Genomic DNA, 23,201 nt, shown 5'->3' with positions numbered 1-23,201 from the left:
GATCTTGGGAAGGCGATGGTCCTCCATTCTGGAGACGTGACCCATCCAGCGCAGCTGGATCTTCAGCAGCGTGGACTCGATGCTGTCGACCTCTGCCATCTCGAGTACCTCGACGTTAGGGGTGTGAGCGCTCCAATGGATGTTGAGGATGGAGCGGAGACAACGCTGGTGGAAGCGTTCTAGGAGCCGTAGGTGGTGCCGGTAGAGGACCCATGATTCGGAGCCGAACAGGAGTGTGGGTATGACACACTCTGTATACGCTTATCTTTGTGAGGTTTTTCAGTTGGTTGTTTTTCCAGACTCTTTTGTGTAGTCAGCCTGAAGAAAACTGAGGTCCTCCATCAGCCAGCTCCCCACCATGACTACCAGCCCCCCCACATCTCCATCGGGCACACAAAACTCAAAACGGTCAACCAGTTTACCTATCTCGGCTGCACCATTTCATCAGATGCAAGGATCGACAATGAGATAGACAACAGACTCGCCAAGGCAAAAAACCCATTAATATTATAACTTAAAACCCTCAACAATCAATTCATTAATACATTTTTCATCATCCATTAAGAAACATCTCCCCTTTACCTCCCCCTCAACTCTTTGGCACTTCTACTCTTATCTGAAACTTATTGTAAGGCATTTACCTCTAATCAATCCAAATAATAAGAAAGAAAGAATAAGAAGAAAAACAGATTAAAAAAAAAACCAAATGTTGTTAAAATGTGCAACATTACTCCCCTCTACTTTACGGGTAATGGCTAAAGCCACAAACACACGTGTCAACAGACATCAGTCCATTGTCCTCCAGCTCCCCCAAAGAATCATTAATACCTTATTCATATCTAATAGACCAGGGGTTCTCAACCTTTTTTTTTCCACTCCCATACCATGTTAGGTAATCCCTTTGCCAAAAGTGCTCTTAATTAGTAAGAGATTGCTTACTATGTGAGTGGGAAGGGAAGGTTTGAGAATCACTCCTCTAGACACAATTGTTACTGAAATATTTGGCTTGAGAAAAATTGCCATTGGCTATTTTCTTTGGAGTTATCAAACCGTGTACATAACGAATCAATTAGGTACGATTAAAACAGTGGTTTTCAGCCTTTTCCTTTCCACCCACATACCACCTTAAGCAATCCCTTACTAATCACAGAACATCTATGGCAGTGTAAAGAAAAAGGTTGAGAACCACTGTAACAGACAGAATAACTTAAATCAATCAAGTCCTGAAAAATTTCAAACTCTTGGTCACCGTATTGCTCTTTGTTCAACTTCACGAGGAATATTCAGCAAGCCATCCGCAAACTCTTGCGTGCTTCCAGGATCAGTGAAGAATGTATTCAGCCCCCTGAAGAGAACTTAAGAGTCACAGAGTATTGTAGGATAAAACTGTAACCTTTCTTCCAAAGAGAATTCTTTACTGGATTGAATTCTTTCCTTTTTTTTTTAAACTACTCAATGTCAGGATAGAAGATTATCTTATTTCCCTTCTTGAGCTTGCTTTGGACTTGCTTTTTGAGCACCCAATCTGGTCTAAACTTTAGTACCTCCAGTGGCAGCAGCTGCATCTTCACCTTCATCTTGTTCAACCTCTACTTCTTCCTGTTGAATCTGTTCTGGTCCCTCTTCACCATCACTGCATTGAAATGCAATGAATATTAAGTTTCAGAAGGCAGCAGTTGAAACAAACGGCCTTCTTTAGCGATGTCGTTGATATCCTTAGCTTCGCGTGTGCGCAGCTGCTCGTCATTGTCGCCTTCATCATTTCTCTGGAGTTGCAACAACAGTGGCACTGCAGATCACTGTGTGGCCACTTTTGGAGCCTTCAATGATCTGGTAGGAAACTTTACCACAGCGCCCAGATCCATTTGCAAGGTTGGCCCTTCTTGATCTTGTCTTTTTTTTCTGTAACATTCCTAATGTTCCATTGACATTCTCATCTTTCTTTGCTGACATTAATGTCTGTCCTCTGTCACTTGTTATGTACTTATACTTTAATTCATGTCTCTTTATTTCTTTTCAACTTTCGTTAAAAACTTTATTAGGAGAGCCAGATTTTCACATCATAACTCTACGTTATCACGTGATGTCTCCCCCCCTCCCCATTTAGTTCTTATAATCATTTTTTCCAATATAATACATTACATACATATAGAACATAGTTTTATTTATTAATTAGTTGCCCATGCTCGTCTTCAGAACTTCGCTTCTGAAGATCTTTTTCCAATAACATTTTTTCTTCCTCCAATTGATTTACCTCTTTTATATAATCATTTTTAAATTTTAGCGGATATTTGTGTGAAAAATTAGGTTCAACAATGTTCTTACAAGCTTGTAGTGATTTGGAACTTCATGTTAAGAGAGAATATACTAAGAAATTTATTTCTGCAATGTATGTTTTATTTACAAGCAGGCATTATTAAACAGGGAGTTCATAAATCTTGACAGAAAAGGGAGGCAAACCTAAATATTACAATTGATGAGAAAAGACTGTCAGATCATTGTCGATACTGTATAACAAACATTATGAATGTAATGAAGATTAATTTAATATAATTATTTACATCAATCATATTTAATGCTGCAAAAATTGAATAAAATGAAATTGGATTTATCAGATAAATGTTTTAGATGTGGTGAAGAGATAGGAACTTTTTTTAATATACACACTCTACTTGGTCATATTCTAAAGTAAGGTCTTTTTGGGTGGACTCAGGAAATTTTTAGAACAAATCACTGGTATGATATTTCCACAAAATCCAGACTTATTTTTATTGGGGAAGAGAAAGAACAAGACCCAAGTTAAAATTATCACTTTATCAAGAGAAATTTATCAAAATAGCATTAGTGGTGGCAAAGAAGTGTATTTCAGTGATTTGGAAATTAGATCCACATTTAGGTATGGAGAGATGGAATGCAGAAATTCAAAGTTGCATTCCTTTAGAGAAAATTACATACAATTTAAGAAATAAATATCATAACTTTTAACAAATTTGGAGCAAAGTTTAGGGGTGAATGTGTAAAAATGTACTTCTGGCCTGTTAAGAACTGTGTTAATCTTCTTCCCCAAAAATGGTTGTACAAATACTGTAGGACCCCAATGTGCAAACGAATCCTTGTGAAATCCAGGAAATTATTTTTCTCTTTCTTTTTTTCTATATTTTATATATCTCTATATTACATTTATATCTTATTCTGGGATTTTTTCCCCAGAGGGAGGGGGTATAAGGAGGGCGGGAGGGGAGGGTAAGGGTGGGGTTAAACCATCATGTAATAATTGTACTTTTAAATTTAATATCTTGTCTATGTAAAAGTTTATTCATTACATGTATGGAAAATTTTTTAAATAAAATATTCAAAAAAGGAAAGGAAAAACAGGAATAGTTAAAGAAAAGACAGAAACAGTGGAACTGCAAAGATGTGGCCATTACCTAAAATTAGAAAAATTAGGTTCCAGGAGGAATGCATGCTGTTCCTCAATGTTAACTTTGCCCTCACCCTGGCAATGAATGAGGCAGAGGATAGACATACACTATCTCTTTGAAAATGGTGAAGAGTATTTGGTTGGATATTGAGTTCAAATTTGGATCACAAGCAGCGTACAGGTGATTTTTGTTTAAAAATTAAAGGATACCAATTCAAAAAAATTATTAAAACCATGGAAAATGATGCCATTTTTGCACCTTTCTACAGTTTCGAGCAAATGTTTTCATTTGTAAGATAAATTTACCAAGAGGCATCTGGAGATTTTGTTCACCTGAACTGCAATTTTCTAAAGATCTATTCAGTCACATTTAGACTGATCATTATCATCAATGGGTCTCAAAACTTGCAAATTAGAGATTGGCATAAATCTGCAGTAGAAATGTGAACTTTACTTTCGAGAATGGATTGTTTGTGGTTTATTATCAGAGGCTGTCCACCGCATATGAGAAATCTTCCTCGGTCGCATGCTGCAACATGTCAGAAATGGAAGATTTTGTTTAATACTTTTATGTATTTTTCATTGAAGCCTTTTTAAAAAAATGCATGATGGGAAAACAGACCAAGTTATCCATCTAAAAAAAAATTATCATAAACACGCATTATCTGAAAAGTGCAAAAACTCTGATTTTATGGAGCAAGTTAAAACCAACATTAAGAACAATGCAACTTCTTCAAAAAAGGGATATATATCTGATTTTTATTGTATTTTACAAGAAATTAATAGTGAAAAAGACTGGGATAAAGATAAGTTGAAATGGGAAAAAGATTTAGGACATAAAATAGCTGAAGAAGCTTGGATGGAAATTTGTCAGAATAGTATTCGGAAATTAATTAATGCTAGACTAGCGATGATTAATTATAATTTTATTCATCAGCTATATTTAACGCCGGAGAAATTAAAAAAAATTTGGTTTTAGCAAGTTGGATTCTTGTTTTCGATGTGATCAGACAGCCAATACTTTTTTGCATACTGTTTGGCTTTGTGATCGATTGCAACAGTTTTGGAAAGGTATTCAATCTGTTTTTAACAGTTTATATAATATCCATCTTGTATTAGATCCCGATATATTTTTATTAGGGAACATGCAATCATTAATCGATTTAGGTTAAGAGGATTATCAGATTTCATTTATTTATTTAGTTTTAGTTGTGGCTAAGAAATGTATAGCACTTACTTGGAAAGATAGAAACATACTAACTGTAGATAAGTGGTATTTGGAAATGAAATTTTGTTTGACTATGGAAAGGACATCTTTTTCAATTCAGGATAAGATGTCTTTTTATCAGTTAAAGTGGACTCCGTTTGCTAATTATATGCATTTAAGTTTGATTTAAATATATGTTTAAGTGTGATATTTTAGTATTGACAATATTTTTTGTTGTTGTTAGAATTGTTTTAGGTTAAATTTTATCTCTTTTTTTTGTAAGTGGGTATTTTTTTCATATATAATATTGTCAATTTTATTAACTCTTCACTCTTTATTTTGGGGGGAGGGTTGGACTAATTTTGTTAGACTATTAATATTGTGTTACAATTAACGGGGGGGGGTTATTTTGTGTAGTTTTCTGATGTAATATTGTAATCATACCTTTTTAAATTCTTTTTTTCTATTTTTATTTAAATGTAATTCTTTATTGTATTCATGTTATAAAATTTTAAATAAAGTCTTCAAAAAAAAAACCAATGCAACTTCTTCAATGAAGTATACAACTGGATGCATAGAGAGATGACACTGCCAGAACAAAAAAAGGTGAATAATAGACGTTGAAAAGAGTGGTGTCTCTTGTTAAAAATAGGACAGGGAAAAGTAGATTTACATGGATCTCTACCTCAATGCAATGAAACAAATCTTTTCTTCAACATTTCAAAGGGGATCATTCTCTCTGAAAGATGTTGGTTCAGTCCTGATCAACACCTTTCACATTGAATTACTAAAGTTGCATACAGATAATGTTATTTTAAGCAATCCTCTTCTCTATTCCCGGTTTTGAGCACAAATAAAACTTAAATCTCAACACAGTGAATTGAAAAAGAAACCAAAATCAATTATATTAATATTTAATTGAGATAGTTTCTTCAATAAAAATTATATGGGCATCTACATGGACAAAAACATGGTGACTTTAAAAAATTCATCTTAATTTGAGTGAGAAAATGTCTTCCAAATCCTTAAAACTGGTCAAAACCTTTACCCTCAAATCTCTGGAGAATAAACAACATGAACAAATACCTTCACTTCCTACACTGGCTTAAGCAAGATAGAATGTGATTTATGACACAACCTTCCATACCATTTAACACTTGGAAAATTTAGCCAAATGCTGTTCTCATTCCAAAGATGAATGCAGTGTCTGTTCAATTTACAAAACCACCAATTTCCACTGCCAGGATAGAATAAATGGGTCTCCTTGCTACTAATTTTTTGCCATTTCTCAATCATATAAATATGCTATGTGGGAAAGACTGTGTCATGAAGATCAATCATTGTCCAGGCAGAGTTTGCAAGTTTCATCAATTACAATTGTCTCAAAATTTCTTCAGTCTTTCTGTACTCCACTGGTTTCCAAGGTGTGCCACATGATGGTGTGAAATATTTCGAAATAACATGCAAATTCAACAAAAGAAATTTGAGGATTGAGATCCACAAAGCTTTTCAGAAAGTTCAAACAGCAATGAATTAAAGAGACTTCACATTGTTATTCTGCAGAATTGGGTAAAAAGATAAAATATCAAGGATAAAATGCTACAGGATAAAATCCTGCTCGTTACTTTTTTTAATTAAAAAATATACTATTGTGTAATTTGATTATTTTAAAAACTACCTTTCATGAATCTGTTAAAAACAAGATGGCAGCAATATTTTCCATCAACAAATAAATGCAAAAATCTGCCGACATTCTGAATTTTAACATAAATTTACCTCTGCTTCTGAGCTTATCACACGTGTTGTCACTCCAACAGTGTAAATGCCTCCATTTGCATCTTCATGGATTTTAATGTTCGACTTCTTGTGTCTTGCCTCAAGGTCGCGAATTGAATCAAATAGATCAAGAATTTCTTCATTATAAAGCTTGAAAAATTAAAAAACACAACTTGAAATTTGTTATTAAATAAAAAAGTTATGAATCACATTATCATTTTAGATACTAGTATGAGAATCATGACACATAAATACACAAACAAAAGATGTATTTGAAATGCAAAATATATGAGATGAGGTGCACAAATGATTTTAAAAAAAGCTTTACTTGACTATAATTCAAGATGAAGTGAACCCATTTTAAAAACAGCTCAATGTCCTTTGCAGATTTATTTTTGACTTTAGCATCCAATTCTGTTACAAACTTCCATCACTATTTTTGTTGACAGGGTCTTGGCTTCTGTTGCTTCTTCTTCCCTAATTTTGAAATACTGTGCCTGAACTCATGTTTCTCAGATTGTCTTGTCCAAAGACATAACATCCCTAATCATTGCTCATTCACTTTCCCTTCTATTTTCATTTTCTCAAATACAACCTCAAGCCTAATGACAATCCAAGATCATTGGTCTTCATCTGGAAAGTCTAATTATTTTCTGTACAATTTGAATGCTTAAAAAGTAGAAAAGAATGAATCAAAATTTAGAACACTTGCTAATTGCTCAATGATGAACTCTCAAACAATTCCCTAATTTACAAACTTTCATTATACATTAAAAATAAGCCTTCAAAGAGGTACAGCAAATCCTATCAATGACTAACATACATACCTCAAGAAACTGAGCATTGACTTTAAACTCTGGTGGTGGCAGCCCTTGTTCAATAGCAGTACGTCTTTTCTCCTCAATACCACAGTAAAGGTGTTGGACTGCACGTGGAATGATACCATGTTCAGCATCGGTGATGTTAACATCAAATCCAGTCCCCATGGTGTAAGTCTTCCCAGACCCTGTCTGCAAGAGATTGTGATTTTTCTTCATTATTATTGTTATATTAATTATTAAATGTTGCAATACACCAAGTATGTAAAATTACACAATTTTTTTTTTTTAAAACTGCTCACATAACCACGAGCCCTTGGAGCAGAATTAAGCTATTCAGCCCAGAGTCTGCCCCACTATTTCATCACGGGCTAATCCATTTTCCCACTCAGCCCCACTGCCCGGTCTTCTCCCCATAACCGACAATGCCCTAGCTAATCAAGAACCAATCAATCTCTGCCTTAAACACAACCAATGACCTTGCTTCCTCAACCACCTGTGGCAACAAAGTTCTACAGATTTATCACCCTCTGGTTGAAGAAATTCCAACACATCTGTTCTAAGGCATGGTTGGCGTAGTGGTTAGCGCAACACTGTTACGGCGCCAGCGATCAGGACAGGGGTTTGTGTCCTATGCTGTCTGTAAGGAGTTTGTACATCTCCCTGTGTCTGCGTGGGTTTCCTCTGGGGGCTCCAGTTTCCTCCCACTGTTTGAAACATATTGGAGGTGTAGGTTAATTGGGTGTAATTAGGCAGTACTGGCTCATGGGCTGAAATGGCCTGTTACTGTGCTGTATGTCTAAATTTAAATTTAAGTGGACACCCTTCAGTCCTGAAGTCCTAGACTCTCCCAACATGAGAAACAATCTTTTTACATCAACTCTCTCTGTGCCTTTCAATATTCAAAATGTTTCAATGAGATTTTCCCCCCCCACCCACCCCATCACTCATTCTCCTAAATTACAATTAATACAAACCAAGGGCTGTCAAACACTCCTCATATAACCCTTTTTTCCTGGAATCATCCTTGTGAACCTCCTTTTATCCCTCTCCAATGTCCGCACACCTTTTCTTAAAACAAGGAACCCAAAACTACTCACTATGCTCTGTGAGGTCTCAATAGTGCCTGATAAAGTTTCAACATCATAGCCCTGCTCTTACATTCTATTCTTTCTTGAAATGAAAGCCACCATTGCATTTGCCTTCTTCACCATCTACTCCACATGCAATTTTAACTTCAGGCTCTCTTGCACAAGGTCCCTTGGCATCTAGCTATTTTCAATTTTCTCCCCATTTCAAGAAAGTCCACTTGTTTACTTTTTCTACCATATACCAAAGTGCATAACCTCACACTTTCCAAAATTGCATTTCATTTGCCACTTTTCTCTGCCCATTCTCCTAATCTGCCCAAGTCCTTCTGCAGCCTCTTGACACCTCCTACTCCTCCACCTACTGTTGTATCATCTGCAAACTTGTTCACAAAGATATTCATTTCATAATCCAAATCATTAATAAGTGGAACACCACTAGCAAATCAGAATAGGATCCTTGTATTCCAACTTTCTTCTTCTTACCAATCGGCCAATGCTCCACTCACGCTCGTATGTTTCCTGTTATACCATGGGCTCTTATTTTGACAAGTAGTCTCATGTGCAGCACCTTGTCAAATGCCTTCTGAAAATCCAAATACACAACATTCACTGCATCTCCCTTATTGCAGCCCACTTCTCACTTCTTCAAAGAATTCCAATTTTAATTCAAATTGGTTTTACTGACATGTTTATAAACTCTCCCCAAATCAAAAACTTATTTTTCGAACCAAGGTTCAGATTCTCAAAAATTTACCTGAATGAATCCAGTAAGATGCAGATACCAAATGTGCATGTCTACAGGAAGAATGCAACACAGCCAATTTTTCCAAATTTTCAAAAACAAAACTATCAGGCATTTGTGCTCTTGCAAAATATCTACATTGTTCTTGCTGCTTGTTTCAGTAGGATCGTAGAAAATGGTGTTCTTAAAAAATACTTGATATAAATATAGCACTCACTTGCCCATAGGCCAGAACAGTGGCGTTGTAACCTTCCAAGCAGCCATCAATAAGCTTTTCTACACACTTCAGATAGATCTCTTCTTGCTGTGTGTCCATATCAAATACAAAATCAAATGTAAATGCTTTATCCTTTCCAAGGACAACCTGGGGCTCTCCAGGTATAACTGAAGTACAAATATGGCATCCTTCTATTTTCTCTTTCGCCAATTGTGGTCGAATTCTGCAGGAAAAGAAAAGAAGAGTTAACACAACATTCATTTTTAGGGACACTAAAACCTCAATTATTTTGCAATTGGTGTTCAAGGAATTGCTTCTGAAACTCTATTTGATTGCATTAAGGTTTCTATGTCTTTACTTTTTCAATCTCTCCAACAGCATTGCAGGATACTTGGGATATTTATAGTCACAATTATCAGAGAATGAAGAGAAGCATTTTTCATTCCATAACTGCAAAGGCTGCACAAGAGAAAGGGAGGAATTGCAGAGATGCTCTTAGTAGAGATACATTGACAAAATACTAATTTTGACCAGAAGGCACAACAGAACATGGCAGTTAATACATCAAGTTCATTTATCACCCAATTGTACCAGTACAACCCAACAAAACAGTTCTACAGCTTATAGTGCAAAATATTGCTAACACATGCAAACAAGTACAGTACTTAAAATAAATAGAGGTGTCTCAGAAGTTGCTTTAGCAGTTCATTAGTCATACAGCAGTCTTACTGCCCATTGGGGAAAAAAGCTGTTCCTCAGTCTCGTAATTCTGGCTCTGATTCTTCTATATATCTTTCCCAATAGGAGTAGCTGGAAGATGCTGTGTGTGGGATGGTAAGAGTCCTCACTAATTAAATGAACCTCTTGAAACAAGGTTCGTGATAAATTCATTTCAGGCGGCGGAGCGCAGCACTCCGCCGATTATCCTTCCTCAGGAAGGGTTGGAATCGGCACCTCTGAGCCAACCAGGGCGCATTCAGAAAGGTATGTCTTTAACCATAAGGGCAAAGAACCTTATAGATTGATGTTTTTCCTGCCAGAAAAGATACTCATCAAGTTCAGGAATCTGGAACTTATTAAAGTGATGAGGTCATGTGAGGTGTGTGCGCCAGACCACAACAGTGCCATTCTTGTCTGCAAGTTTGATGGTGAGGTTCGGATTGGTGCAGAAAGAACAGAAGGCTAGGTGCTCTGAGGGGGTTAGATTGGAATGAGTGAGGTGAGTAGTGAAGTTGATATGGTTGATGTCAAAGCAGCAGTTGGAAATATAAAGATTCAGAGTGAGCAGAAGACTAGAACAGAGATGTCCAGGAGGAAGAAGGTTTAAAACAGGAGAAGGGATTCGTAGTGGGGAGTAGAGAATCGTGTTATGGAAGTAGGCATGGAGACGGAACCGACAGAAGGGTTCAGCATCATGGCGTGCGCTGAACTTGTTGAGGTGTGAGCAGAGGCCTCCAGTGAGGACAGAGTATTCAGTCTCAGAGAGGGGAAGGTCGGACAGGATGGTAAACACTAAGCAGTGGTTATTGTCAGGGAGGGGAGGTTAAGGAGGTGGCAGGTAGGAACTGTGCAAGGAAGGGAGGGGATTGTTGGGGAAGTCAGAGGGTGGAGGGAGAGAGCCCCGTGCACACTCGGTGCCAGGGTGGGAGTTTGCGACGGAGGCTCGGCCCTGTAGGGCGCAGGGACCATCTTCAATAATATATCTTTGTCACCTTTGGACACTGAAACCGGTCAAGCATTTTGGTGTGTTTTTACTATAATCACAGTGTCTGCAAACATTCATGTTTCACTCTTGAACCTAGAGGTACCGGTCCAGATTTCTGCTTCTACTGCCTGGAGGCCTTTTGTGATTTGGCAGTCTTCTTGAGGCAGTGCCTAATGCAGATGACTTCCAAAGCCAGCAGGACTGTGGCTGTCATGAACTTGGTTATATATGCTGCATTCTGTAGCTTTCTGTGAACCTGGGCTCAATATACCAAACCAGGCCATGATGAAGTACACCTATAGAAGTTGGATAAAGTATTCAACAACATGCGATATCTCCTCAAAACTCTTCAGAAAGTAGAGGTGGTTGAGTGCCTCTGAGTCATGCTGGTTGCCTGCATTTGCTTCTGTTCATTGAACTAACTTTATTTACGATACATTGAGAGATGTGTCGGGCCATGAGGTTAGAGTTTGATTGGCAGAAATAAGTGCCCAGTGAGAATGAAGAACTAAATTATGTTTGGAGAAAATACTGCAATTTCAAATGGCCAAAATGTGACAAATCCTCAATGTATTAGCCTCAGAAGAGGTCCTGCAATTGTGGATACTGAAACTTCTAACTCTCTCCACTGCTGTCTGCCATATTTGTTTAATTGTTATATGCAACTTCTCAATGATTTACTGATTTTGTTTTTCAACTTCCTCTAAATCAACAGTTCCATGCAAATTTTCAAAACCTGTTCTTCAAGCAAAGCACAAAAATCAAAAATACTGTTGTGATTTTGAATAAATACTTTTCATAGATTTTAAATCTAGAGTAAAGATGAGAGTCAGCGAGTTGTTAAACAATCTCAAAATAACTCATGAAATATGGTGTGGTCAAGTTGCCTTGCCGAAAACTACATTCCAGATTTTCTCTCAGGCAAAATGGTTGCTGGGCAACGTCAAACACAAGAAATAGCAGGAGGATACATCCAAGGTTAAAAAAGTGTTTCTAAATAAATCAACCTTGGATCAATTCATAGCATCGTACTAAAAATCCAATCCTACACAGGACATCCCGAGGGGCTGTGCCTCAACATGCTTGAGATTTGGATCTGGAAATCTTCAGATATTAAGTAGACTGAACAATAAAATTAACTTTACAAAGTCAACATGCTTACCCTGGTGCACTGGATTAAAAAAAAGTATTTAAATATCCTTATCAAATATTTTGTTGTTTATGGGACCACTCTGTGTGCAAAATAGCTGCCATTTTCTTCTAATACAGAGCATATACTGCAAAAGGAGTTAATTGGCTATAGTAGTATTAGGGAATTCCTAAGAGACATGTGAAAAACTAAAGATAATCCTTTTTTTTAATCATATATATTAATTAATCAGTTTCTCCCAATCACTTTCAAGTTGCATTTCAAAGAAACTTGATTTGTCCAATGATGTTGAATTTAATCATGTGGCTTTGCCTACCACATAGTGATTTATGGGATCCAGCACTTTTCAGACAACTGAATTTATATTTTACGTTTTTCTTATTCAGTAAATTATTATTGTATTCCCTACTTTTTTAACTGTTTGCTTCATAATTGTGAAAATTTTGGAAAATTACATGAGCATTGCCATGTCTTCGAGACTCCAAATATATCACTGATCAAGTTCAGTGGATTTGTCACATTTTGGTCATTTGAAATTGCAGTATTTTCTCCAAATATAATTAAGTTCTTAATTTTCACTGGGCACTTATTTCAAATGCAATACCTCATGAACCTACAGATTTCTCAATGTAACATAATCAAAGGTGGTTCAAGAAGCAGAAGCATATGCTGGCATATGCCTGACTCAAAAACTGCAATACTGCACTGCATGCATGTTAAACTGCAAAAGCAGGGATGAAACATCCCACAACTAATGGATCAGTTAAATAATTTGCTGTGCTGCACATCTAGTTGAGAGTGGTGGTGAGTAAACAGTCAAAAGGAGGTTGGGGATGAAGTGAATTTCCATCCTCAAAGGGCTGCATAGTTGGTGTAGTGTGACAGAATATTTAGGAATATTTTTGGGAGATAAATTGGAAAAAAATAGAGTAGGTTACATACACACACTTTAAAACAGGTCTTATTTGAAAATACTGGAGAATTCATATTATGAGAGACTTTACAGAAACTGTGGAAATAAATGGACTATTGTCTTTAAAGCAACAAGCAGAAGACAAGATGTCTATTGATACTTCTTGGCAGAGTTTTGAGGTGATCACAGAAAGGTCACTAATGGGTTCTTGTTTACCTAAAAACAACAGATGAAGCAGAAGACTATTGTTTGCTGGAGAAGGTCAAGAGTTTATTTTGCAAAAGAGAGAGTCACACGGGCTTTCTGGCAGTTTGAGAGTCTGTGTGTGGGTTTCAGAGAAAGAGGGAGACTGAAGATTGTCAGCCAAGAGAAGCTGTTGGAACTGAAACAGAAGCTCCAGAGTGGAAGACAGCCGACTCTTGTGTGTCATGCAAGGGGAGAAAATGAACTGTCCAGTGTTTCTCTTGGAATAAGTGAAACAGAAAGGAACTCTGTGGTAACCTGAAAGAAAGAGGTTATTATCTGGAGAACCCTGATGGGGCAAGTTTCATCAGCAAGACTTTGAGTGACTAATGGTGGTATCTCAGTTATGGAAATCCTGGAACCACACATCTCTCTCTACAAAACCTACAAGAACCTTCCTGAGCAGTAACCACTTACCTTTCAAGCACCAAAGCCTGGTGAACTTTATACGTTAAATTCTGTGCACAGTATAAGAATTGCCTGCAACCAATAAACTTGGAAGAATGAGAATCAAAGAACTTTTCTAAACTTAACACACGTGTGCTTAAGAATTAGAAGGGGGTTAAATTGGGTTAGTTAAGTTAATAAAAATAGAGTTAAGTTAGATTCTGTTTTCTTGTTTAAAGATAATTAAAAGCAATTTTTGTTTAAGTAACCATTTGTCGTGGTGAATGTCTATTGCCACTGGGTTTTAGAGTCCTTTGGGCTCATAACAGTAGCTGTGGGTGCTATATCTTTACAATGCCAGCAATCGGAACAAGGGTTCGAATCCCATGCTGTCTGTAAGGAATTTGTATGTTGTCCCTGTGTCTGCGTGGGTCTTCCCCAGGGGGTCTGGTTTCTTCCCACTGATTGAAATGTACCAGGGGTGTAAATTGGGGAGCATGAACTCGTGGGCAGAAATGGCCTGTTACCATGCTATATGTCTAAAAAAGTGATGCCCAGCTTATAAGTGCTAAAAACAAGTCAGAAACATTTGCCACCACAGAGTCATAACTGTTGAGTATACAGTATATCCATTCTTCTGAGAACCCCACTGTCACAGATACCAGTCTTCATTTCAATTCAATTTAGTATGCCCAATATTAAAATAATTTGCACCCAATCTATTTTAATTCAAAGTTACGACCATTTCCCAGTTGAGTAATGTTGCCAAGGCTTGATCACACTTGAATAGCAGGGTTGGTTTGGCTCAGGTGATCACACCACCTCACCTATAGACATTTGTTCGAATATGCTCCTCAGACGTCTGCAAATTCTAAACTACTCTCTTTTCATCATCTCCTTGAAGGGATAAGCATTTGTTCTCAATCAAATCTGTTTTAAAACCACATTATTTAAAAAAAAATGAGTAGCCCTTCATCCAATTGTGAGCAAGAGTGTCATTTATATTGTATGACATAACCATACTTCATTGCAAATCCAGGCTACTCCAACTATAGTTCTACATCTTGCCAATTTCTGGTTGATGAAAACCTTGGTCCTGCTGAGTCACCCCAAACTGTCATCAATAGAAACTGCATAATTCACACAATTTAGATGCCTGTACTTTGCAACAAAATTAATTAAATCAAATCCAGACACATTATAACCGACTAACACACTTCAATAGAACTTAAAAACAAATATATGTTGCAGAGATCACCTGTATTATTTTTAATGGCTTTGAAGTAATGCAATTATATTTCACAGTCTCAAAATCTGAGGAGTGGAAATTTACTGCAATGACCTTAATATGGCCAAAAGAAACTTGAAAATTTTTAAATGCTACAAAAAAAATAAATAAGATGTCACTTTACTGAGGCAAACCATTTAAAATCAGCTTGATCTTTTACATAAATACACATTTATTGAATGAATTATTATTTTCAAATCATTAGAAAAGAAAAAAAATTAAATTGGATATTGTCACCATATAGGTCGAGTACCCCTTATCCAAAAGTTGCGAAATACTCCAAAATCCAAAACTTTTTGAGCGCCGACGTGAGCCACAAGTGGGAGCCAGTTTGTTACCAACCATCGTCACTGCCAGACATTACTCACTGTTTTTTTTGCCATCTAGCAGATTTTCTAGTAGTTGGTCCTGCTTCTATCTTCTTTTGTAAGCAGAGATCGTTTTTGTTTTGGTAAATACAAAACATTATTCACATTATTAAACACATCATTCCAAATTTCAAAAAAAATCCAAAATCAGAAACACGTCTGGTCCCATGCATTTTGGATAATGGGTACTCGACCTGTACTGATAAATTCTAGAAATGTGAATACCAACATCCAGGTAGCAGAGCTTTTGCTAAACTGAAACAGAACTGGCGAAGGGTAACTGACATGATAAACTGTATCTAGTACCATCAATAGATCGATTAAGATGAAGGAGAAATAGATAGATTTGGCATCAAGTTGCCGCATTATTGGAAGAGTAGACTGGAAATTCGAGGGAAACATAATGGCAACGAAAGTGCTCAAAAGATGAAAAGTTGCGTGTGGAGCTTTGCCTTCAGTCAATAACAAATAAGTCACCACTGCGTTCTTGTTTGCACCTCTACGAGATTGTCTTTGGAGGTGAAGAATCAACTTCATCAATCCTCCACATTTAGCCCAGCTTTGGGAGATTGCAAATGAGCCAAGCCAATTCAATTTCACCCCATGGAGTGCAATATAAAAGTCTGCAGATACTCTGATTGAAGTAAAACTACAGAGATGCTGGAGGAACTCAGCCAGTCTTGCAACATCCATAGCAGTCAAAGATATATTACTGACATGTAAAGAATCTGTAGGCATCAGAATATAGACTGGCAGGCGGAGGAGTGCAGATCAAATATGTTAAATGGATCTGATAAGAGGCGAGAATCTATTTTGTCTCTGGGAGCAAGACAGATTACGTTATATTTTATATTAAGTATAGATATGTTTTTGGAAGAGAGATCGTGGGGTTTTAGTTAGGTCAAACAGATACAAACACTTCAAAATAGATTCTCATTTTAAAATGCAAAAGTTATGTGCAAGCTGGTGCCTTTTAATCTGTAAAGACAATAGACTCCTGTTCTGGAGATTTTCACAAGGAGGTGCAAATGGAAGGGCCAATCTCAGGAAACTGATAAGATCTCTCATGAATTGATTTTGGGAGTCAGCAAGCTGTTTTGGTTGAGTGTCTTGTTTTAGGAAGGTCATGTGTTTTTGCAGAGGAGAGAGTCAAACAAGTTTTTTTTTCTCTGTGTGTCATAAAGAGAGAGAGAGAGAGAGAGAGAGAGCTGGTTTTCTTCAGTGGCTTTTGGAATTTTGTTTAAAACCTCATTTTGAAGACAGGTTGTGAGTTCTGAGTTCAGCCTGTTCAAAGCCCTTGTGGTCCATACAAGAGGAGATGGCTGGCTGTATAAAAGAAAGAGGTTATCATATGGAAAAACCTGATGGGGCAAGTTTCTTCGTAAGACACTGAAGTGGCTGATCGAAAGGAATAAGTTTCTATGTGTCCAACAAGCAACAAATCTCTCTTTGAAAACTGACAAGAACTTTCCTGAGGGGTAACCGTTTACCTTTCAAGCACCAAAGTCTGGTGAAGATTCATAAATGTTAAATTCTGTGCACAGTATAAAAATTGCCTGATACCAGTGAACTGGAAAGAGTGAGAAGTGAGAATCAAATAACTTTTCTGAACTTATACACATTACATACACGTGTGATTAGAATTAGAAGGGGTTTGTTAGGTTAATAGTAATAAGTAAAAGTTTGATGCTGTTTTTGAGTAAATAAAAATAAAAGTAACTTTTGTTTAAGTAATCATTTGTCTTGGTGAATTTCTATTGCTGCTGGGTTTTGGGGTCCTCTGGGCCTGTCACATTAGCAAGACAGCCGCTGTGGTGGGGGGAGGGGGGGGTGGTGATGGTGGGAAGGGCAACAGTGGGGGGAAGAGGAAGGTTTAATTGGAAAATGGAGGTCAATGTTAAAGCCATCCAATTGGAGGATGCCTAGACAGAAGATGAGATGTTATTCCTCTAATCTGCAGGTGGTCACAGTCTGGCAATGATGAGACCACGAACAGACATGTCAGCAAGAGAATGGGATGGAGAATTAAAATGGGTGGCCACAGGGAGATCCAGGCTATTGCAGCAAGCAGAGCCGAGGAGCTCAACAAAATGATCTCCCAGTATGTCATATTAGAAGAAGGAAATCAAGATGAAGAGGATAATTTCATGGATGAACTATATAAAGGATGTGGTCACAGATTGTGGGAATCCTCCAAACACATTTGTCAAATTTAGGCTCAGGTCAAGTTTCAATTTGTACTGAAGCAGAATTTTAAATGGAAAATGCAGTAAAATAACTAATCCAAGGTCATCCTCTTTGTGTAACAGATATTCAAATCTGATTAAGATATGCTCAAATCTAAACACAAGAATGCATTTAAATTCACTTATCCTAATGTTTATAAATGGATGACATTACAGAGTCCAAAAACAAAGATCGCATATTTGATAATTTCTTGGATGAGAGAACAAATCTGATCATTTTTCTTGAGGTTAAAATTGCACAATATTATCTCGATCAGATTTCCTATCTTGAAGCTTTTTAAACATTCCCTGCTTTCATGGCAATGATAAGAAAGTCAACACATTAAACAAAAGGTGAAAGATTCAATTTTCTTGTACAACCGCAGGAGGAAAATGCTCCAATTATGAGAATTGTTCAGTTCAGAGGACTTAACAATTCTTATTCACATAGGCAACTCATGCAAAAAAAATGTGCTTTCCATAATTTTTTCAATCTTCTTTTCAAAACTTGAAGCTCTTAAATAAAAACAGAAACCCCTTTAAATGTTCAGCAAGAGTCAAGTTGCATGTGTGAAAAAATAAAGTTAATGCTTAATCTTAATTACTTTTCAACAGAATTAGGAAAAATAAGAAATTTCAGAAATGTTCATCTGTAGAGAAAGCTTAGAAACTTTCAATTAAATAAAGTGGAGATTGTCGGAAAGTCCGGTGGAGGGAAAAAGGAGCAAAATCGGAAGGAAAAGAGTGTCATTTAAACTACAATATTCAATTCAACATGAATATACTGTCAGGTTGCATGGCAGCCTCATTTGTAAAATGAAGTGCCCAGAAACACTTAAAACTGCAGAAAGTGGTCAATCCTCCTGTCCATTGTAAATATCTATAGGCTTCTTCAGGTGCATTCTCTGCTAAGAATGCACCTGAAGAGGAAGCAGCCCTTTGATTTGTCGTTCTGGCCACCTGAAAGAACAGCTGCACCGAAATGCGCATCTGAGCGCACTCTGGCTCCTGTCCCTTGGGCTGTCAGATTTGGGATGGCTGGCTGTCAGCTGGGACAGCCAGCGTGGGATGTCCCCACACTGATGTCACTGCCCCGCTCTCTCCCCACTCCCAAAATCAGTCCCCACACTGTGGGGCAGCCGGCACGGGCTGTCAGTGTGGGGACTGATTTCGGGCTGTGGGCGGGAGGTCCCCGCGCTGACAGCCCACGCCGGCTGCCCCTCCCCTGACGTCCTGCGCCAGGGGATGGGGCATCTGGGAGAGGAGCTTTCAAGCGGCTGCATTCAGATGGCTGGGGAGGCCATTGTGCTGCGGCGATTATCACTCTCGGAGGAAGGTTATAAAGTTCGCCTCGCAGGCGCCTCCTGCGCATTCATGTGGCCTCCTGACAGCTGCATATTGCCAAAATATGCGGCTTTACAAGCAGGGCAATTGGCCGCCTGAAAGTGCCTTATGTGATACACTGTCTCAAGGAGGAAGCCACATCATTAAGGACCATCACCCTTCTCAAAATCTCTTCTCACTGTTACCTTCAAGCACAAGGTACAGAAGCCTGATGGTACAGAAGATATGTTGAAGAACAACATTTCTCCACCCCCCCCCCACCCCCCCCCCCACCGCACAGCTATCAGGCCCTTGAACCTCCCTCTAGTATTCTAGCCATAAACTACTCCAGAAACTCCAAAAGATCTGTCCGTCACTGATTTTTCTCCTTGCATGAACTACAAATTTAAATATTTAGCCATGCAATTGTTAGAAACTTAGTTTTAAACTGTCTCCATCAATCAACAATCAAGTACCAAAAGAGAACAGGAGGAACATTACAAGGAAAAGTTAACTGTTTAATAGTCTAAATGACTTCAAATGTTTAAAAATACATGACACCTCTGCTTGCTGATGTTACATTTTTAATATATTATTATGTAGCAATAAAAGGAACTTTAAGATTATTTTCCATTAAGAATGCAACAAAGCAAACTATCTGGGGTTCACAAGGTTCAAGATTATTTGAACTAAAAGATAACTTGCTTTGAGCAACTTTGGGATAGTGGCAGAACTATTTCCTGCAAGTTTGAAAGGTAGAATATCAAGCCTCTTTGTGGAATCAGCAAATAATTAAGAGAACGCTCCAAGACAACTCCCACCATATTCTTTCCTATTCCTCTTGTGACAGAGAATATACCTATGTTTTTGGGAGATAAATTGGGAAAGGTTTGTTAGAGTAGGTCACATATAAACACTTTAAAACAGATCTTATTTAAAATATTGGAGTTCTGCTCATGCTAGACATATAGGCTCCACATCTTTTGCAAGAGCTTTGGAGAGTGCCCAAGAGACTTCATTAATAGATTGTTGTTTACAAAAAGGCAACTGATGAAAGATCTTGTTGGAGTTGCCTTCTGTCTGGAAGAGAACTAAGAGGGTCATGTGGTTTTGCAAGCAGAGAGAGAGAGAGAGAGAGAGAGAGAGAGAGAGAGAGAGAGAGAGAGAGAGAGACAGAGATCACTTCTGTAGTGTTACAGCCAGTAACAGGAGCTGGGACTGGAACAGGACAAGCTGGCAAGTTTGTGGAAAGCCACATTTGGAAGACGGCCTGGTCAAAGCCCTTGTAGTTCATGCAAGAGGAGAGGACTGGCTGTCTAATGTTTCACTTGGAATAAGTGAAACAAAAAGGAACTCTGTGGTGACCTGAAAGAAAGAGGTTATAACCCTGAAGGGGCAGGTTTCGTCAGCAAGACACTGAAGTGGCTGATGGACGTACATCAGTTGTGGATGTCTTGGTACAACAAATCTCTCTCTGAAAACCGACAAGAACCTTTCTGAGAGGTAACCATTTACTTTTCAAGCACCAAAGCCTGGTGAACTTTATAAATGTTAAATTCTGTGCACAGTATAAGAATTGCCTGCACCCAGTGAACTTGGAGGAATGAGAAGTGAGGTTGGACTGTGAACCAAAGAACTTTTCTGAACTTACACAGACACATTACATACATGTGCGCTTAGAAATAGAAGGGGGCTAAGTAAGTCAATAGTGATAAGTTAAAGTTTGATTCTATTTTCATGTTTAAAGATCATTCAAAGCAACTTTTATTTAAGTAACCATTTGTCTTGGTGAATATTTATTGCTGCTGGGTTTTGGGGACTTCTGGGCTCATAACACTTTGAAGTTATGTGCAGCAAAGCTAACCACATATTCAGAGGAGAAAAACCTAGTTTTACTTGCAAGTTAAAGTCATTAAACAACCGGAAACCTCAATAAACACAAAGTATTTAAAAAAAACATTCACAAACTTAATCTCAACAAACTAGTCAATTCATGTAATCTTTGCCATTAAAATCTATTTAAATAAATAGACTAGTCTAGTTTTATAAAACTACGTATTCCAAAAAGTTTCACCCATTGATTGGCCTGCCAATGGTAACTTATGGTTTGAATGTCACCCAAATGGTTTAAAAAATAGCCTTGGCATTTCCAGAGCTGGACAGCAATATGATTTGATTGTGAGCTATGCAAGTTAGTCAGAACTTTGACACCTGGCCTCTTGGGAGACATTTGAAAGATAGATGTAATGCTAACAGTACTGCAGGTCAACCTATGAAACAAGAAACAAACAAAAATTATCTGCAAATTTTTTTTTTAAAAAAGCTGGTATGAAAGGAGGAAAAAGGAGACAACAGGAAATTCTGTAAATTTTTCACTCTGGAGGATGAAAAAATATACATTTTCAAGTGTGGTTTGCATAATTAACAATCTTTGTGTTTTAGGGGGAAAAAAATTAAATGCATTTTAAGCAAGTTCCTTCTCCATGTAATACATTGCATTAAGCACTGTACTTTTAGATGCATCCCAAATAATGACCGTAGTTTTTTCTCGTTATTTTGGTGATACAGCAGATGCTTTAGAATGTGGGTTATTTCCAAGAAATTCCCACCAACTATATCCCTTTGGAATTCACATTCCCATTATCAGGATATTCATTAGATATATAAAAAGATAGTGCCAGTTATACCCTCATTTCTATTTACTGGCAAAGTTATAATAAGTATAATTTCAACCAATTCAGAACAGCCAAGGGAAACTTCACTTATTCCAGTTGAGGCTTATTTGATTTCCCATCATACTCCAGCTTCTGTTCAGAACAGTGCATACATTATTCCTCTATGAACAAGTGCTGACATTTTTGTTTCAAGTAACTGCTGACATCCTGTACCTAACACAGCATGTTCCAAATTAATTCCAACTAAAAAATAAAAATCTGCAAACCAGATCCTCATCTGAATAAGGAAACGTGAACATAAACATACGCAGCTAATCAAAAACTTGCTCCTGTTAGACTTCTTAGATCTACCACAGGCTTCATTGTCAAATAATTTAAATTGCATTTGCAATAAACAAATGTTGCACAACCCAATTCAAATTTCCTGCACATTATTTTCATTTAAAAAAAAAATTTGGATAATCAAATGTTTAGAGCAAAAAAGGCAACAATTGAAAGCAACTTCTGTACTTAGTTCACACTCTGCATCAAATTACAAATCAACAAGAAAAGTGATTATTCCACCCTTCAGGTCTGTATCGCTACACTCAAAGGCAATCCAGCAAGTTCCTTCTTTTCAGATACTTATCCAGCTCTTTCCATATTGAACTTGTCACAGCAACAACCACTGACTCAAAATGTCAAAAAAAACACGGCATGTCATTTTAAGACATTATTTTAGTTCTACGTTCGAAGTTCTTGACCCTTCTGCTAAGAAGAGTGTAATTGGCAGTACTCAACTCTCAGATTTGAGGTATGGATCTCTTGTAACCTCCACTATTCAAAGGAACAAAAAGCATCAACTTCTTCAGTCTATTCATGTTGCACAAGTCTCTCATCCTTGGAATAATTTGAGAAAATTACTTCAGCATCCGCACTGAAGCCTCTATATTTTTGAAGCTCAGGTTCAGCATCTAGAAAAGGGCATATTTGTCCAGTTGTAGGCATAGAATTTTTGACTATTGCAGAACAGAAACAGGCCATTCAGCCCTTCTAGTCTGTGACAGGCTATCATTCTGCCAATTCCCACTGACCTTCACCCAGTCCATATCTTTCCATATCTATCCCATCTATGCACATGTCTAAATTTTACTTAAATGTTAAAATTGAGACTGCATTCACCATTTCAGTTCATTCCACACTCCCACTACCCTGTGTGAAAAACATTCTCCCAAATTTTCCCCTTAAATTTCTCCCCTTCACCCTAAACCTATGTCCTCTAGTTTGTATCTCTCCTCACCTCAGTGGAAAAAGCCTACTTGCATTTATTCTATCTATACCTATCATAATTTTGTATACCTCCATCAAATCTCCCCTCAATCTTCTACGCTTCAGGGAATATAGTCCTAAACTATGTTACCTTGCCTTGTAACTCATCTCCTCAACTCCCGACATCATCCTGGTAAATCTTCTCTCCACTCTTTCAATTTTATTGATGTTTCCTGTAATTAGGTGATCAAAACTGCAAACAATACTCCAAATTTGGCCTCACCAATATCTATAACATCCCAACTCCTCTACTTAATACTTTAGATTTATGAAGGCCAACATGCCAAAAGCTCTCTTTACAACCCTATCCACCACTGACGCCACTTTCAGGGAATTATATATCA

General features: G+C 37.5%; 1 protein-coding gene across 4 annotated transcripts in view; it reads right to left on the bottom strand.

The window, feature by feature from the left end:
* The window catches only part of LOC138748603 (kinesin-like protein KIF21A), a 114,418-nt gene that overhangs the window by 77,893 nt on the left and 13,324 nt on the right, over positions 1 to 23,201 (bottom strand). For all 4 annotated transcript variants that reach the window (XM_069909076.1, XM_069909073.1, XM_069909075.1 and 1 more), the window contains exons 2-4: positions 9,273 to 9,495; positions 7,232 to 7,414; positions 6,405 to 6,554 (exon numbers count right to left, since the gene is read on the bottom strand). In XM_069909076.1, the coding sequence (XP_069765177.1) occupies positions 6,405 to 6,554; positions 7,232 to 7,414; positions 9,273 to 9,495 (556 nt within the window). The remainder of the gene's footprint in view (positions 1 to 6,404; positions 6,555 to 7,231; positions 7,415 to 9,272; positions 9,496 to 23,201) is intronic.

The sequence above is a fragment of the Narcine bancroftii genome, chromosome 13 (assembly GCF_036971445.1).
Source record: "Narcine bancroftii isolate sNarBan1 chromosome 13, sNarBan1.hap1, whole genome shotgun sequence".
NCBI lineage: Eukaryota > Metazoa > Chordata > Chondrichthyes > Torpediniformes > Narcinidae > Narcine > Narcine bancroftii.
Note: the sequence above shows the minus strand (reverse complement) of the source record. Positions and strands in the feature narration are given on the sequence as shown.